Source organism: Pan paniscus, chromosome 12 (genome assembly GCF_029289425.2).
Source record: "Pan paniscus chromosome 12, NHGRI_mPanPan1-v2.0_pri, whole genome shotgun sequence".
NCBI lineage: Eukaryota > Metazoa > Chordata > Mammalia > Primates > Hominidae > Pan > Pan paniscus.
Window position 1 is genome coordinate 100,972,222 of NC_073261.2, and position 16,643 is coordinate 100,988,864.

The following is a 16,643-nucleotide window of genomic DNA, read 5'->3' on the forward strand; positions in this document are numbered from 1 at the left end:
TCACCTTCATGACCCAACCCGCGAGCCCTGAGGGTGGTACTCCACATCCCCCATGCTGGGCTGCAGGTGCCTGTTTCTTTCTAAGAAACAGAATGCCTCACTGCCGTGGCTGTCCCTCCTAGTCGCCAGCGGTTCTTTCTCTTGAGTAATTTTACCTGTTGAGGGGCTGTTTGTACCACAAAAAGAGTGACAGACCTGGTTATATGAGCCTTAATTTTTACACTGAGTTTTAATTTCTGTGCCTATATGTTAACATCTAATTCATAAAACTATTTTGAGAGTTAAAAGCACCCATTAAGTCCCTGACACTAAGTTCTCAATAAATGTTACTTTAACAACAACAACAACAAAAGTAGTTGCTAGAAGAGTAAACTCAAAGAGCAAATTTCCAAAAGAGGAAAATAAAATAAGAAAAATAAAACCTGAAAAGGACAAATAGGAAAAAGACGAAACAAGTAATGACATAATAAGCCATAAAAATGAATAAAAATATATTACTAATCAGTAAATTCATTAAATTTTCTAGATAAAAAGCAACAGTTGTCAAATATTTTTAAGAATCTGTCTCAGCCAGGCGCAGTGGCTCATGCCTATAATCCCAGCACTTTAGGTGGCCGAGGTGGGCAGATCACTTGAGGTCAGGAGTTCCTGACCAGCCTGGCCAACATGGTGAAACCTGTCTCTATTGAAAATACAAAAATTAGCTGGGCGTGGTGGCGTGCACCTCTAATCCCAGTTACTCGGGAAGCTAAGGCAGAGAATCACTTGAACCCGGGAGGGGGAGGTTGCAGTGAGTCGAGATCGTGCCACTGCACTCCAGCCTGGGCGACAGAGCAAGACTGTGTCTCAAAAAAAAAAAACAAAAAAAAACTGTCTCTATGCTGTTTACAAGAGACAGCCAAAAAATAAGGACACAGAGAACTTGTAAGTTAAGAATAAAAAAGACATACCAGGCCAAGTACTAATCAAAACAAATTTGTTGAAAGTATATTAGTCTTAGAAAAAGGATTTTAAGGCAAAAATCTTTACCAGAGGGGTTAGAATGGTAAACTTTAAACTTTGTATATTTTTATCATATTTATAAAGTCTTTACCAGAGATGGTTTATCAAAGATAAAAAGACAAAATTAACAATTCTACAGATATATAAATTAAAAGTTAACAGGAACACAGTGAGATTGAGAAATACATTTTCAAACTGGATGATTTTAACATATCCAGCAATGAATGATTGCGCATTTTTTCTTCAAATACACAAAAATTGACCACATAAAGGAAGCCTCAAAAAAGAATTAGTATAATATCATATAGACTGTATTCTCTGGGAAATCAAGGGCAAAAAGATAAGAAAAGAACTGTACATTTGGTTATTAAAAGCTGAGTTGAAATTAACAAATTTCTAAAACAGCATTGCTTACCAAAACTGATTCAAGATGGAATAGAACACCCAAATAATAACATAATTATTAAAGAAATTGAATTTGCTCAATATATTTACACAAAGGAAACAAGCAGGCCTGAGTGACTTTTTGTGAATTTCAGCAAACATTCAAATAAAAGAATAATTGCAGTATTATACAAAATTTCCCAGATTCTGTAGGAAGTAATGAGCATTCCCAGTTTCATTTTTGAGGCTAGAATAACATTGGTACCAAAATCTTAAAAATCAGCAAGAAAAGGAAAATTACAAGCCATTCTCTTCTTACAAATATAAATGAAAACATGAAGAAGATAGTAGAAAACTCAATTCAGCAGTGGTTAGGAAAAATAATATATCATGACCACACTGGTTTTATTCAGCAATTAAGGGTGTATTCTTATAATTTACCACATTCATAGATTGATGGATTAAATCCTTATAATTATCTCAAAAGACTCATATAAAATATTTACTAAACCCAACATCTAAGCTGGGCACGGTGAGGCTGAGGCAGAAGAACTGGTTGAACCCAGGAGGTGGAGGTTGCAGCGAGCCAAGATTGCACCACTGCACTCCAGCCTGGGTGACAGAGTGAGACTCAGTCTCAAAACAAAAACCAAAAAACCCAACATCTATTGACTAAACACACACAGAACAACAACAAAAACCTTAGTAATCCATGGGTAGGAGAAACTCCCTTAACCTAACGTAAAGTATTTGTAAAATCTGATAGCATCTCTTACATTTACTGGAAAAATGTTGAAAAGGTTTAAGATCGAAAACAAAACGAGAAGGCTTGTTATCTCCACTTTTATTCAACATTTTATTGGCGACCCTAAGAAATTGTAACCATTGTGAACTATTGGTGGAATTCAAAATGGTGCAACTTTTGTGGAAAGTAGTATGGTGGTTCCTCAAAAAGTTAAAAGCAAAACTACCATATAATCCAGCAATTCCACTTACGGGTATATAACCAAAAGAATTGAAAGCAGGGTCTCAAAGAGATGTTTGTACACTTATGTTCATAGCAACGCTATTCATGATAACCAAGGGACGGAAGCATCCTACATGTCCATTGGCAGTTTTCAGGGGCTGGAGGGAGGGGGCAAAGGGCATTTTTCAAATACTTTCGGCTCTACGAGATGAAGTGTTCCTGAGATTGGTTGCGCAACAACATGAATATACATGAATATACTTCACCCTACTGAACTGTACTTGTTTGTTTGTTTATTTTTATTTATGTATTTATTTTTTTTTTTGAGACGGAGTCTTGCCGTCACCCAGGCTGGAGTGCGGTGGTGTGATCTCAGCTCACTGCAACCTCCGTCTCCCGGGTTCAAGTGATTCTCCTGCCTCAGCCTCCCAAGTAGCTGGGATTACAGGTGCGCCCACCACGATGCCCAGCTAATTTTTTGTATTTTTAGTAGAGACAGGGTTTCACCATGTTGACCAGGCTGGTCTTGGACTCCTGACCTCAGGTGATCCACCCACCTCTGCCTCCCAAAGTGCTGGGGTTACAGGCGTGAGCCACTGTGCCCGGCCTGAACTGTACATTTTTTTTTTATGACAATAAAAGTAGTGAACTTTATTCTTGCTGTAGAACTTGCCTCAACCTTGTTAGTACCTACATTATTTTCTATACCATGAATGTTCTATATCATCTAGCTTTTCTTTTTTTTTTTTTTTGTTTTCTTTTTTTTTTTAATTGATCATTCTTGGGTGTTTCTCGCAGAGGGGGATTTGGCAGGGTCATAGGACAATAGTGGAGGGAGGGTCAGCAGACAAACAAGTGAACAAAGGTCTCTGGTTTTCCTAGGCAGAGGACCCTGCGGCCTTCCGCAGTGTTTGTGTCCCTGGGTACTTGAGATTAGGGAGTGGTGATGACTCTTAACGAGCATGCTGCCTTCAAGCATCTGTTTAACAAAGCACATCTTGCACCGCCCTTAATCCATTTAACCCTGAGTGGACACAGCACATGTTTCAGAGAGCACAGGGTTGGGGGTAAGGTCATAGATCAACAGGATCCCAAGGCAGAAGAATTTTTCTTAGTACAGAACAAAATGAAAAGTCTCCCATGTCTACTTCTTCCTACACAGACACAGCAACCATCCAATTTCTCAATCTTTTCCCCACCTTTCCCCCTTTTCTATTCCACAAAACCGCCATTGTCATCATGGCCCTGAACTGTACATTTTTAAATGATTGAGCGTTGCACTCCAGCCTGGGCAACAGCGAGACCCTGTCTCTAAAATAATAATAATAAAATGATTGCGATGGTGAATTTTATGCTATGTATGTTTTATCACAACTTATAAAAAAAGAGCAGGGCTGCTATGTACAAAATCTGTTTATAAAATAACTAGGAATAAGAACAGACATATAAATCCTTTATGGAGAAGAATATGAAACTTTATTGAAAGACATTAAAGAAGATTTAAATACATGGGGAAATGAACACAGTTATGGAAAGGAATGGTCAGTATGCAAAGATGTCACTTCTCTCCAGAATTATCCATAGATTTGATCAGTTCCCATGAAAATCCCAACAGGATTTTTTGGGTGGTAAATGACAAACTGATTCTAAAACTTAAGTGGAAAGTGCAAAGGGCCGAAGATAGTGAACACACCCCTAAAGAAGAATGTAGGTCTGGGGCACTTGCACTTCCTGAAAAGACAGGAGGAAGCTGTAGTCATAAAATTACTGGTGTTGTTATAGGGGCAAAAATAGAATATATATCCAGCAGGAATATATGTAATAATAGTCCATTTATTAAATAATGGACTATTAAATGATAAATGTAAGTAGTAAATGTAGGACAAAACTGGATTATTTCCTGATGCCTATCAAGACATTATTTCTAAGTAGATTCAGATTTAAATATGAAAAGTGAAGACTATAAAACGTTTTAGACAGTAATTTGGAAGTATACCTTATGGCCTCAGGAAGGGAAATATTTCTTAAGGTACAAAAAGAACAGAATATAAAGGAAAAAATTACCACATTGGGACCGCTGATATTTAAAGATGTTCATCAAAAACATAGTAGAGTGAGAAACAAGCCTCATAATAGGAGTTGTTTGTAAGATACAACTTTCCTAGGGTTAAAATACAAAAAGTATAAAGAACTCTTACAAATGAGTTAAAAAAAAAAAAAAAGGCAATCCAGTGCAACCCTATGACAAAGACAGGAACAGGCATTTCACAGAAGAAGAAACACAAATGGCCCATAAACATAGGAAAAGAGGCTCAATCTTTTTAATAACCAGGGAATTGCAAATTAAAACCACAGTACCATTCATCACCCACCAGCTTGGCAAATGTTAACATGTCTGGCAATAACAGTTGGCCAGAATGTGAAGTTTAAGGAACTCTCACACAGCTGATGAGAGTGGAAATTAATGTTACCACTTTGTAAAAACAAATTGGCAGTGCTTAGTAAAATTGAATGCGCGTAACACTATGAGCCAGTAATTCCACTCTTACAAAATTCTTATACATGGCCACTAAGAGACATGGACAGGAAAGTTACAACAGCATTGTGAATGAATGGAAAACATGGAAACACCCCAAATGTTTGTCAGCAGTGGAATGGATATATAAATTACAGTGTAATTAACCAATGAAATACCATCAAGCAGTGAAAAAAATGAATGAATTGCAATTACATCCATCAGAATGGATAAATTGTAACATAACTGAGTGAAAGAAGCAAGTCGCAGAAGACTATATAGAGAACTATACAAGTTTTATACATATCTAAACAATGCATTATGCATAATTGCTAAGATAATAAAGTCAAAGAAATGATTAATACAAAATCCAGGATAGTGATTATCAGGAGAGGAGGAGGCAGAGTGGGAGTGGGGTATAGTGTTAGGATGAGGGTCTGTAAGGAGTCTTCAGAGTGACTAATGTTCTATTTCACAGGCAGAATAGTGGGTAGGTAGGTATTTGTTTTATAACTTTTAAAACTGTACTGTACAGCAGGGTGTGGTGGCTCATGCCTGTAATCCCAGCACTTTGGGAGGCTGAGGTGGGTGGTTCAACTGAGGTCAGGAGTTTGAGACCAGCCTGACCAACATGGTGAAACCCCGTCTCTACTAAAAATACAAAAATTAGCCAGGTGTGGTGGCATATGCCTGTAGTCCCAGCTACTTGGGAGGCTGAGGCAGGAGAATCACTTGAACCCAGGAGGCAGAGGATGCAGTGAGCCAAGATCACGCCATTGCACTCCAGACTGGGCAGCAAGAGCAAAACTCTGTCTAAAAAAAAAGAAAATTGTACAAACACATTTTATACTCTTTGGTGTGTGTATACATATGTAGATTTAGAGACAGGGTCTCACTCTGTCACCTAGGCTGGAATACAGTGGCACTATCGTAGTTCACTGCAACCTCAAACTCCTGGACTCAAGTGATCCTCTCACCTCAGCCTCCTGAGTGGCTAGGACTACAGGCATGTGTCATTACACCTGGCTAATGTTTGGAGATATATATATATATATATATATATGTATATGTATATATATATATTTTTTTTTTGAGATGGAGTCTTGCTGTGTTGCCCAGGCTGATCACGAACTCCTGGCCTCAAGTGATCCTCCCACCTTGACCTCCCAAAGTGCTGGCATTATAGGCGTGAGCCACCATGCCCAGCCTGGTATATTTTAAAAATATAACCTGTAGTATTTTTAAGAGAGGATAGGAAATGTTTTGAAATTAGGTAAAGGGGATTACAGTATTTAAAATCATTGCCTAAGAGTATTTAGAGAAGATTTCACTTTCTATGTTAAGACCTCTCCATTAAATCAGTTTTAGAGTGCAAGTTGGGAGAAAGTACAGAGACCTTAAAGAGCATCTCTGATATAGGAGCTTAAATGAAGTGGAGGAAACTCTGGGTCCCGCACCTGTAGTGTTCTTCTTCTGTCCTCGCTCCCTCTTTGCTTCCTTAAATTTTTAGTCGTCCACTCTCAAGTCTGGGGCCTTGTCCTAGGGGCGGACTGGACAGAAGAGCTAATGCCCCTGTCATGACACAGCATTTTTCAAACTCTTGCTTAGAGACTTTGTTATAGTAGCCTCCTAAACTAACTCATTATCAAAATTCACTTCAGGTCCAAGTCATAATCACTCTGAGATCTTTTAAGGAAATCCCTTATTCATGTGTTTAGACAACCTAATTGGATACATAGTTTTAAAATTTTTAGGGTAATCTCTTTTTTGGTTTCTCCTAGGCCTTAGTTAATACTCTAATTACATGTCTTTATTTCAGTCTTTTTTCTTTCCCATACATACCAAGCTGCCCTTGATGTGCCTTAATTATTTGGAATTCATCTTGATGTATTGATTTTACCTTTCTATTTCATGGCTATTATTTTTAGGATGGAGCTAAAGTAGTCTGTGTGATAATACATTTCACATACATTGCATGAATTAATGGCAGATATAGCAAAAAATCATGAAATTAATACATGGATGACAGATGCAGTGTTTCATTATAAAGGTAAAAGTAAGGTGTTCTCTTTGATGTCCTGTGATTGCATCTACTTGTAATCCTCAAAAAAAAAAAAAAAGATTTATATGGTTTTACTAGGTAGGTAAAAGCAATCTGGAAAATTCATCTAGGTAAATAATTTGTTCAAATACAAAGATGAATAAGATGTAGATCCTACCCCTCAGAAGCAGCAGTATAACAGAGATGGACAAACAAATTAAAAATTGCAGTATGGGGCCAGGCACGGTGGCTCATGCCTGTAATCCCAGCACTTTGGGAGGCTGAGGCAGGTGGTTCACGAGGTCAGGAGATTGAGACCATCCTGGCCAACCAGGTGAAACCCCGTATCTACTAAAAATACAAAAATTAGCCAGGCATGGTGGCACGCGCCTGTAGTCCCAGCAACTCAGGAGGCTGAGGCAGGAGAATTGCTTGAACCTGGGAGGCGTGGGTTGCAATGAGCCGAGATCACGCCACTGCACTCCAGCCTGGTGACAGATAAATAAATAAAAGCTCTCCCTCTCCCCTCTCCCCTCTCCCATCTCCCCTCTCGCTCTCTGTCTCCCTCTTTCTACGGTCTCCCTCTCTTGCGGAGCCTGGACTGTACTGCCATGATCTCGGCTGGCTGCAACCTCCCTGCATCGGGCTCTGGTCATTCTCCTGCCTCGGCCTGCCGAGTGCCTGGGATTCCAGGCACACACCGCCACTCCTTACTGGTTTTTGTGTTTTTGGTGGAGACGGGGTTTCGCCGTGTTGACCGGGCTGGTCTCCAGCTCCTGGCCTCGGGTGATCTGCCCGCCTCGGCCTCCCGAGGTGCTGGGATTGCAGACGGAGTTTCGCTCACTCATTGCTCAATGTTGCCCAGGCTGGAGTGCAGTGGCGTGATCTCGGCTCGCTACAACCTCCACCTCCCAGCCGCCTGCCTTGGCCTCCCAAGGCGCTAAGATTACAGCCTCTGCCCGCCCGCCACCCCGTCAAGGAAGTGAGCAGCGTCTCTGCCTGGCCGCCCATTGTCTGGGATGTGAGGAGCCTCTCTGCCCGGCCGCCCCGTCTGGGAGGTGAGGATCGCCTCTGCCCGGCCGCCACCCCGTCTAGGAAGTGAGGAGCATCTCTGCGTGGCCGCCCATCGTCTGGGATGTGAGGAGCGCCTCTGCCCAGCCGCCCCGTCTGGGAAGTGAGGAGCGCCTCTGCCCGGCCGCCCCATCTGGGAAGTGGGGGGCACCTCTGCCCGGCCGCTCTTCGTCTGGGAGGTGGGGAGCACCTCTGCCTGGCTGCCCCATCTGGGAGGTGGGGAGCGCCTCTGCCCGGCCGCCCCGTCTGGGAGGTGAGGAGCGCCTCTGCCCGGCCGCCCATCGTCTGGGATGTGAGGAACGCCTCTGCCCACCTGCCACCCTGTCTGGGAGGTGAGGAGTGCCTCTGTCCGGCTGCCACCCCGTCTGGGAAGTGAGGTGTGCCTTTGCCCAGCCTCCCCGTCTGGGAAGTGAGGAGCATCTCTGCCCGGCCGCCCCGTCTGGGAAGTGAAGGAGCGCCTCTGCCAGGCCGCCCAGTCTGGGAAGTGTACCCAACAGCTCCGAAGAGACAGCGACCATCGAGAACGGGCCATGACGACGATGGCGGTTTTGTCAAAAAGAAAAGGGGGAAATGTGGGGAAAAGAAAGAGAAATCAGATTGTTACTGTGTCTGTGTAGAAAGAGATAGACATAGGAGACTCCATTTTGTTCTGTACTAAGAAAAATTCTTCTGCCTTGGGATGCGTTAATCTATAACCTTACCCCCAACCCCCTGCTCTCTGAAACATGTGCTGTGTCAACTCAGGGTTAAATGGATTAAGGGCGGTGCAAGATGTGCTTTGTTAAACAGATGCTTGAAGACAGCATGCTTGTTAAGAGTCATCACCACTCCCTAATCTCAAGTACCCAGGGACACAAACAGGGCCGAAGGCCAAAGGCCGCAGGGACCTCTGCCTAGGAAAACCAGAGACCTTTGTTCTCGTGTTTATCTGCTGACCTTCTCTCCACTATTATCCTATGACCCTGCCACATCCCCCTCTCTGAGAAACACCCAAGAATGATCAATAAATACTTAAAAAAAAATTAAAAAAAAATAAACTTTGCATTTCCAAAAAATAAATAAATAAATAAATAAAAATAAAAATAAAAATTGCAGTGTAGCAGCAGTATAGCATGGTGAGTGCAACAGTGGAAACAGGTACAGGTAAATGGGTAGCCTGGAAAGGCACTTGCTGTCGTATGGAGCAGTGAGGAAAGTCTTCACAGAGGAAAGGATGCTGACCAGCAGGCTTGAGAGATGAGAAAAAAATGTACAGAAAGATAGATTGGGAAAGGGAGACCTGGGAAAGGTACATGCCAAGATACAGAGACCTAAAAGAGCACAGTGTATTTTGAGTCAACTGTGAGCAGCTCATCACTTAACGTGAGTGGGAAGTCGAAAGAGAGAGAGGCAGGAGTCAGGTGTGAAAGCTTTTGTATGGAAAATGAAGGCATTTATTTAGATCTCATTCTGTAAGTGACTATCAGCCTTTGATGGATGTTAAGCAGAAGAGTGACATGATCTTTGGGGGCAGTGCAGAAACTGTTTTAATAGGGGAAGAATCAGCGTCACATCACGACTTGTTGGGCAAAAGGAAAATGGAAAGAAGTTAGGGGAGAAGTTGAGAATTTCTATGTTTCGCTTTATATACTTTCAGGAAATTAGGTTACATCTAGACTTTTCCCAGAATGTTTTTCTTTTCTTTTCTTTGAGATGGGGTCTCACTCTGTCGCCCAGGGTGGGGTGTAGTTGGCACAATCTCAGCTCACTGCAGCCTCGTCGGCCCGGGCTGAAGCGATCCTCCCACCTCAGCTTCCCGAGTCACTGGGATTATAGGCACATGCCACCGCACCAGCTAATTTTTTTGATACTTTTTGTAGAGACCGGGTTTCGCCATGTTGCTTAGGCTGATCTCAAGCTCCTGGGCTCAAGCGATGCACCTGCCTCTGCCTCCTAAAGTGCTGGGATTATAGGAGTGTGCCACTGTGCTTGACCAAGTTTTCCCAGAATTTAATATGTTGAAGGGAATAGTAGAAGGTGATTTGGAGCCAATATACAAAGTTTCTGAAGAAATTGTATTATTCAGTCTTTATTATAAAGTATTCATTAACTGTGCCTATATGGTCTTTCAGGCAAACAGATTTTTATTTTGTGTTAAAATGCTACAACAAGCAGCATATAGAAGTCTATTGGGGACGTGGCATTGATGAGGCAGACAGCTGCAGCCATGTTTTATTTTCCAATTAAAGTGGCACATATGATAATAAACTGCAGAGGCAGCAGAATGAAATATTTAAACTTTTTTACAGTTAATATCCTGCCAAGAAAATCTCAGATAACAGTGTTATTTTAGGGGAATTGGGTGGACGGTATAATCTGTATAAAAGGAGCCTCCTTTAAATATGAGTTTTAGAAGTGAATGTTCTATGTAACCTAATTGTGGCATGTTGCTTACTTTTGTGCTTATTTATGATTAAATCTTAGACTTGGTAGTCTTTGGTGGGTATTATTCTACCTTCCAGAAGAATGTATTGGTATGCCAACTTATTTTTGTAATATAGAGTCCTGGGTCTGGTGCTGTCTGTGTATTGTGAATGTACTCTGTATCTGACTGCATAACCAGACCCCTAATATCAAATGTTCTGCCTCATGTTTATTTGGGAATATCCTAACATCTTGGGGATGTGACTTACTTAGCTAATTTGCTAACATCCATAAGCTGTGTGTTCTTAGCCTTTTAGTATTGTAGCCCATCAAAAAGTTCTTTTTTTTTTTTTTTTTTTTTTTTTGAGACAGAGTTTTGCTCTTGTTGCCTAGGCTGAAGTGCAATGGCGTGATCTTGGCTCACTGCAACCTCCGCCTCCCAGGTTCAAGCAATTCATCTGCCTCAGTTCCCATGTAGCAGGGATTACAGGCATGCACCACCATGCCTGGTTAATTTTGTATTTTTAGTAGAGACATGGTTTCAACATGTTGGTTGGGCTAGTCTCGAACTCCCAACCTCAGGTGATCCACCTACCTTGGCCTTCCAAAGAGCTGGGATTATAGGTGTGAGCTACCGTGCCTGGCCTCCATCAAAAAGTTCCGACTCTGATCAGGAAATTAATGTTAACATCTTAGCAAAAAGGATCCAGAAGCATCAAAGGAGGGAGTTCTTGCCAAGAGTACATAGAGATGTCCAGAAGGAAAGTTGACATTACTTGATAGCGTGACTTTATAGTAAACATGAAGGAGGAACTGCAGAAATGAAGGACCACAGATGACCTTGGAACAACTGGAGGTTCCTTTCTGAAAGGCCCAATGATATTGATGTAATGAAACTTGATTTGTATTTGAAAAGATGTTTTTACACTCTTGTCACAAAGTTTTTTTCTTTTTTGAAGTTCCTTTCGTTCTTTTGAAGGGTTAATTCCTTACTATTTTCTGCTTTGACACAGAAATCTCCTGCAAAGAAGCTGAGCCATGCAATTAGTAAATCTTTGGGGTGTGTACCCACGAGAGAACCCCCGCATCCTGTTTTTCCTGAGCAACCAGAGAAACCACTTGACCTTGCACATATAGTGTAAGTATACCCCTGGATGTGCATGTGGATCACACTGAAATGGGGGCCTTGTGAAATTCCTGTGGATCAAAACCAGGGATCACTTAACATGAACATTCAACTTCTCGAGTTTTTACTTTCTTTTGGGGGAACTTAAGACTTCAAGCTTTCTTCTCTGTAAATCACTGTTAAGTGTCCACATGGAAATCTAGCTCCTGATTGCTGAAGCCTGAGTAATATGGCAGCCTCCAGAAACATGAGCCCATTGAAGAGCCATTATTGTTCTGGTTTTAGCTGGGCTGCCTTTTGTGGTTTTGGGTTCATTCCTTAAATCAGTGGTGGAGATCTTTTTCTCTACAGCAGTAATGCCCATAGGGACTTAAATTAATGTAGACAACATGGAAATGAAAATCAACTTAATTTGCTGTTTTTTGTATTGAGGGAAAATTAGGAAACATAAGACTATATTCTACAAATAAAACTGGTATTTTGTATGTATTTATTTATATGTATTTAGTTGGATATTCATGCTAGTAAAGCAAAGCTAGAGGAGAACAATCAAGTTGAGAAATAGAGAAAGAACAAAGTAGGGAGGACGAGAAACAGTGAAGGGTAAGATTCAGCCTGTAAACTGCTTTCTTCACTCTGAATTAAATGATGATACTATGTTTCCCTGATGAATAAATTTGGTAGAGTTTTGGATCACGAATCTTTATCAGGTGTCAGAAGTTTTTCTGTTGGAGTGGGCATTCATTTTCTTTCACCTCCCTGATGGAAGGTAGTTTGACTAAATGAGCTCTAGAGAATCTTGATCTTTTTTCCTTTTTCCTTTCAATTATTTAGATACCTGTTTATATTTATTAAAATAATCCATGCATGTGAATTATAAATTCATTCATCCAGAAGAGCTTATAATGAATGCAACATACCCTCCCACACTTCACTGTCCTTTGGGTTTTAAATCTACTAATAGTTATCTCTGTATTTCTAAATAATATGTTTGGAGCACCATTTCTTGACTTATCAGTTTTAGACATTATTATCATTATTATTTTTTGAGACAGGGTCTCGCTTTGTCACCTAGTCTGGAGTGCAGTGGTGTGATCTCGGCTCACTGCAGCCTCCACCTCCCAGGTTCAAGTGATCCTCCCACTTCAGCCTCACAAGTAGCTGGGACTATAGGTGCAGGCCACCATGCTCAGCTAATTTTTTTTAATTTTTAGTAGAGACGGTGTTTTGCCATGTTGCCTAGGCTGGTCTTGAACTCTGGGTTCAAGTGATCCACCTGCGTCAGCCTCTCAAAGTGCTGGGATTACAGGCATGAGCCACTGCGCCCAGCCAGTTTTAGACATTATTGACTTACTTTTGTGGTGTAATGAATCAACCTCATCTCTAACTCTACATACCAACCCATCCCTGTTTTTCATAATTATATCACCATTTTCAAGTTGGTTACCTTTTTAATTTTAAATAATATTTTAAAAACTCTATTTCTTAATAACTTCTTTTTGACTTCCACTTTGTAAACAGAAAATTAGCACCTTCTGTCTACTTTTCCTTTGCCTCCTAACGTCTGCCGTCTGTGCCCTTATTTTCATGTTGTCAAAGCTGAGAATATTTCTATTCTCTTCGATAACCATAACTAAGTCTTCTGAGATTGATCAAGGGTTAAATCTAATAAAGCCAAATAATGGCATTTACAGTTAGTATCCTTCATTACACAGTCACATAGTGTGCTGCGATTCTGTGGATCCTTTTGTGCAGTTACTCTCATTGGAGTTCACTGGGCTCTTCTTTCTTACCTACCATTGATTACTGAAAATCATTCCTATTGAATTTTTAACTGGATTGATTTTCTTGTACAGTTGTTGTTTTTCCTGTGGTTTCTCATTGCTTTCTTCTTCTTGGGAAAAAAGATGTCTCCCACTCCTACACAGTTTTCCATAGCACAGTTTATCTGTTCCCCATAATGCAATTTTTTTTTTTGTTAAATCTGTTAACCTTTTTCCCTTTTGGGTCGTGTTTTTCCTTGCCTGCCTCTCAACATTATAGTGGTTTTCTCCTTACTTTTTTCTTTAGGTTTTAAAGATGGCCCTTTCACATATGTCTTTAATTCATTTGGAATGGATTTTTGTGTGTGATGTGATGTAGAATATCCAGTTCTCTTCCCCAGCCCCTCGCTTTCTGCATTTGAATAATAACTTGTCTCAGGGTCATTCATTAGATAATTCAACATTTCGCCACTGACTACAATGCCACCATTGTCAAAAATGAAGTTTCCAAATATGCACAGGCTGGCTTCTGGTTTCTTTATTCTGCTCCTTTGGTCAAATTGTCCATCCTTATGCCAATATCTCACTGTCTTAATTACCATAAGGAACTAAGTAATCTACTTTTTCTGGAGTGTCTTGTCTATTATTAGCTCTTTGCTCTTTCATATAAAGTTTAGACTCATCTTATTGAGTTCCTCATAACATTTTGTTGAGATTTTTGATCAGAGATTCACTGAATCTAAAGATCAAATTGGGGAGAATTGACATCCTTCTGGTATTAAAGCTTTCATTCCATGAATGTGTCTTTGCATTTATTTAAATATCTTTTTATACCTTTAAGTAAAGTTTTATAATTGTTCCCCAGGAAAGTCTTTATATATTAGGTTAACTCTCATGTCACTTAACATTTGTAATTGCTGTTACAAAAAGTATCAGTAGTGTCCTTTTTCCTACAGCTATTTAAGATATACTTTACATGCAATAAAATACACCTACTTTAAGTGTACAATTCGATGTGTTTTGGTAAGCGTATGCTGTTATGCAAATGGAATATTTTCTGAATTATATTTCTTAACAGTTTGTTACTAGTGTATGGAAATGCAAATAGTTTTTGTATTTTAGTCCACTGTCTATGTAGTCATCTTGCTTCAATTGTTCGTTAATTCTGGTACCTTATACTCAGATTCTTTTGAATTTTCTATAAATAATTATATAATCGGCAAATAATGACTGCTTTGTGTCTTCCCTTCTGTACCTTATACTTTTGAAAATTAATCATACTTTTTGCAGGGCTAGCAGCATACTATGCTGGCTAGCCCCTCCGGTGCAATACTGAATAGAAGTGGTTTAGAAGGCATTTTTGTGTTATTATTAATCCCACAGAGAATGCTTTCAGCATTCATTTAGTATGTTATTTGATGAAGGTTTTGTAGAAACTATTTATCGGGTTTAAGAGGTTCCCTTTTATATCTAGTTTGCTAGAAATAAAAATGCTTTCTTTTTGTCATGAATGGATGCTGAATTTTATCAAAGAGTTTTTCTGTATTGAGATGATTATATGATTTTCTCTATTGATGATCAAAGACTTTTTCTTTATTCTGTTATTGTAGTGAATTACATTAATTGTTTTTTAGCATCATCTTTACCTTCCCAGAATAAATCTGAGTTGGCCATTGTTTGAATACACTGCTAGGTTTTGTTTGCTAATATTTTGTTTAGATTTTGGCTATGTTTTTGAGTGAAACTGGCCTGTAACTTCCCTTGACTTGGGGGTTATTTTTATTTTGTTGTTTTTATCACCCAGTGTGCGATTCTTGCAAAATGGGGGAGCATTCTCTCTTTTCATATTTTTGGAAGAGCTTGTTCAAGATTTGGAAGGGTTATTTTCTTTGTAAATTTTTTATGAAACTCACTAATGGAGCCATCTAAGCCTGAAGATTTCTTTGTGGGAAGATTTTTAACTGGTAATTCCATTTTTAAAAAACAATTAGACTATTTTTATTGTTTATTTATTTTTGAAGTTACCTTGGAGTATTTTGTATTGGTAGGAATTTATTAATTTTCTCTCAATTTTAAAGGTTATTGATACAACGTTCATTATATTTTATTGTCTTTGTAAGTCCACAGTATGTGTGCTAATGAGCCTTTTTTATTTACACTCTCGTGTATTTATGGCATTTTTTCTTTCTCTTTTTTTTTGAGACAGAGTCTCAGTCTGTCGCCAGGCTGGAGTGCAGTGGCAATCTCAGCTCACTGCAACCTCCCCCTCCCGGGTTCAAGTGATTCTTCTGCCTCAGCCTCCTGAGTAGCTGGGACTACAGGCATGCGCTAGCACGCCCAGCTAATTTTTGTAATTTTGGTAGAGACGGGGTTTCACCATGTTGGCCAGAATAGTCTTGATCTCTTGACCTCTTGATCCACCCCCTCTTGGCCTCCCAAAGTGCTGGGATTACAGGCGTGAGCCACCGTGCCCAGACTCCTTTTCTAATTTCTTTAAAGGCATGGTTAGCTTACTCATTTCAGGTTTTTTTATTTTTTTATTTTTTCCCCCTAGTAGAAGCATTTAAGGCTGTAAATGTATCTGAACCCTATCTGGGTATTACCCAAGTTTTACTGTATAATATTTTTTGTTGTTTACTTCTAAATATTTCCCAAGTTATGTTAGGATTCTTCTTTGAGAAGTATACTTTCTTAATTTCCAAACATATAGAGGTTTTCTAGTTGCCTTTTTGTTATTAATTTATAACTTACTTTTAGTCTGGAAAATGGTCTGTATTTTTCAGTTTTTTAAAATTGGTTAAGACATTTGTTATTACCATCATTACTATGATATGTGGACTTTTCCCACCATTTTATTTGTGCTATTTATCATATTTTTTAAAATTCCCCTTTATGGAAATGTCCCACTCGAGTCACCTTTTCCCCTATAGATAACCATTCTAATGTGCTTGTCGTGTATGTTTTTGTTAGCATACGTTCTTTAAAAGTATTATTCTGTATGTCCCTTTAAGATATTTATTTATGGCTGGGCATGGTGGCTTACACCTGTAATCCCAGCACTTTGGGAGGCCAAGGTGGGTGGATCATCTGAGGTCAGGAGTTTGAGACCAGCCTGGCCAACATGGTGAAATCCTGTCTCTACTGAAAATACAAAAATTAGCCAGGCGTGGCGGCCAGTGCCTGTAATCCCGGCTACTCGGGAGGTTGAGGCAGAAGACTCACTTGAACTTGAGAGGCAGAGGTTGCGGTGAGCTGAGATCGCGCCATTGCACTCCAGCCTGGGTGACAAGGGTGAAACTCTGTCTCAATTAAAAAAAAAAAAAAAAAATATATATATATATATATATATATATATATATTTATAAGTGCTG

At 39.8% G+C, this 16,643-nt stretch overlaps 1 protein-coding gene across 22 annotated transcripts in view; it reads left to right on the forward strand.

Annotated features, from left to right (window-relative positions):
* Positions 1-16,643, forward strand: part of DTNB (dystrobrevin beta) — a 296,683-nt gene that overhangs the window by 129,033 nt on the left and 151,007 nt on the right. For all 22 annotated transcript variants that reach the window (XM_055108155.2, XM_055108156.2, XM_034952753.3 and 19 more), the window contains one exon: positions 11,397-11,521. In XM_055108155.2, the coding sequence (XP_054964130.1) occupies positions 11,397-11,521 (125 nt within the window). The remainder of the gene's footprint in view (positions 1-11,396; positions 11,522-16,643) is intronic.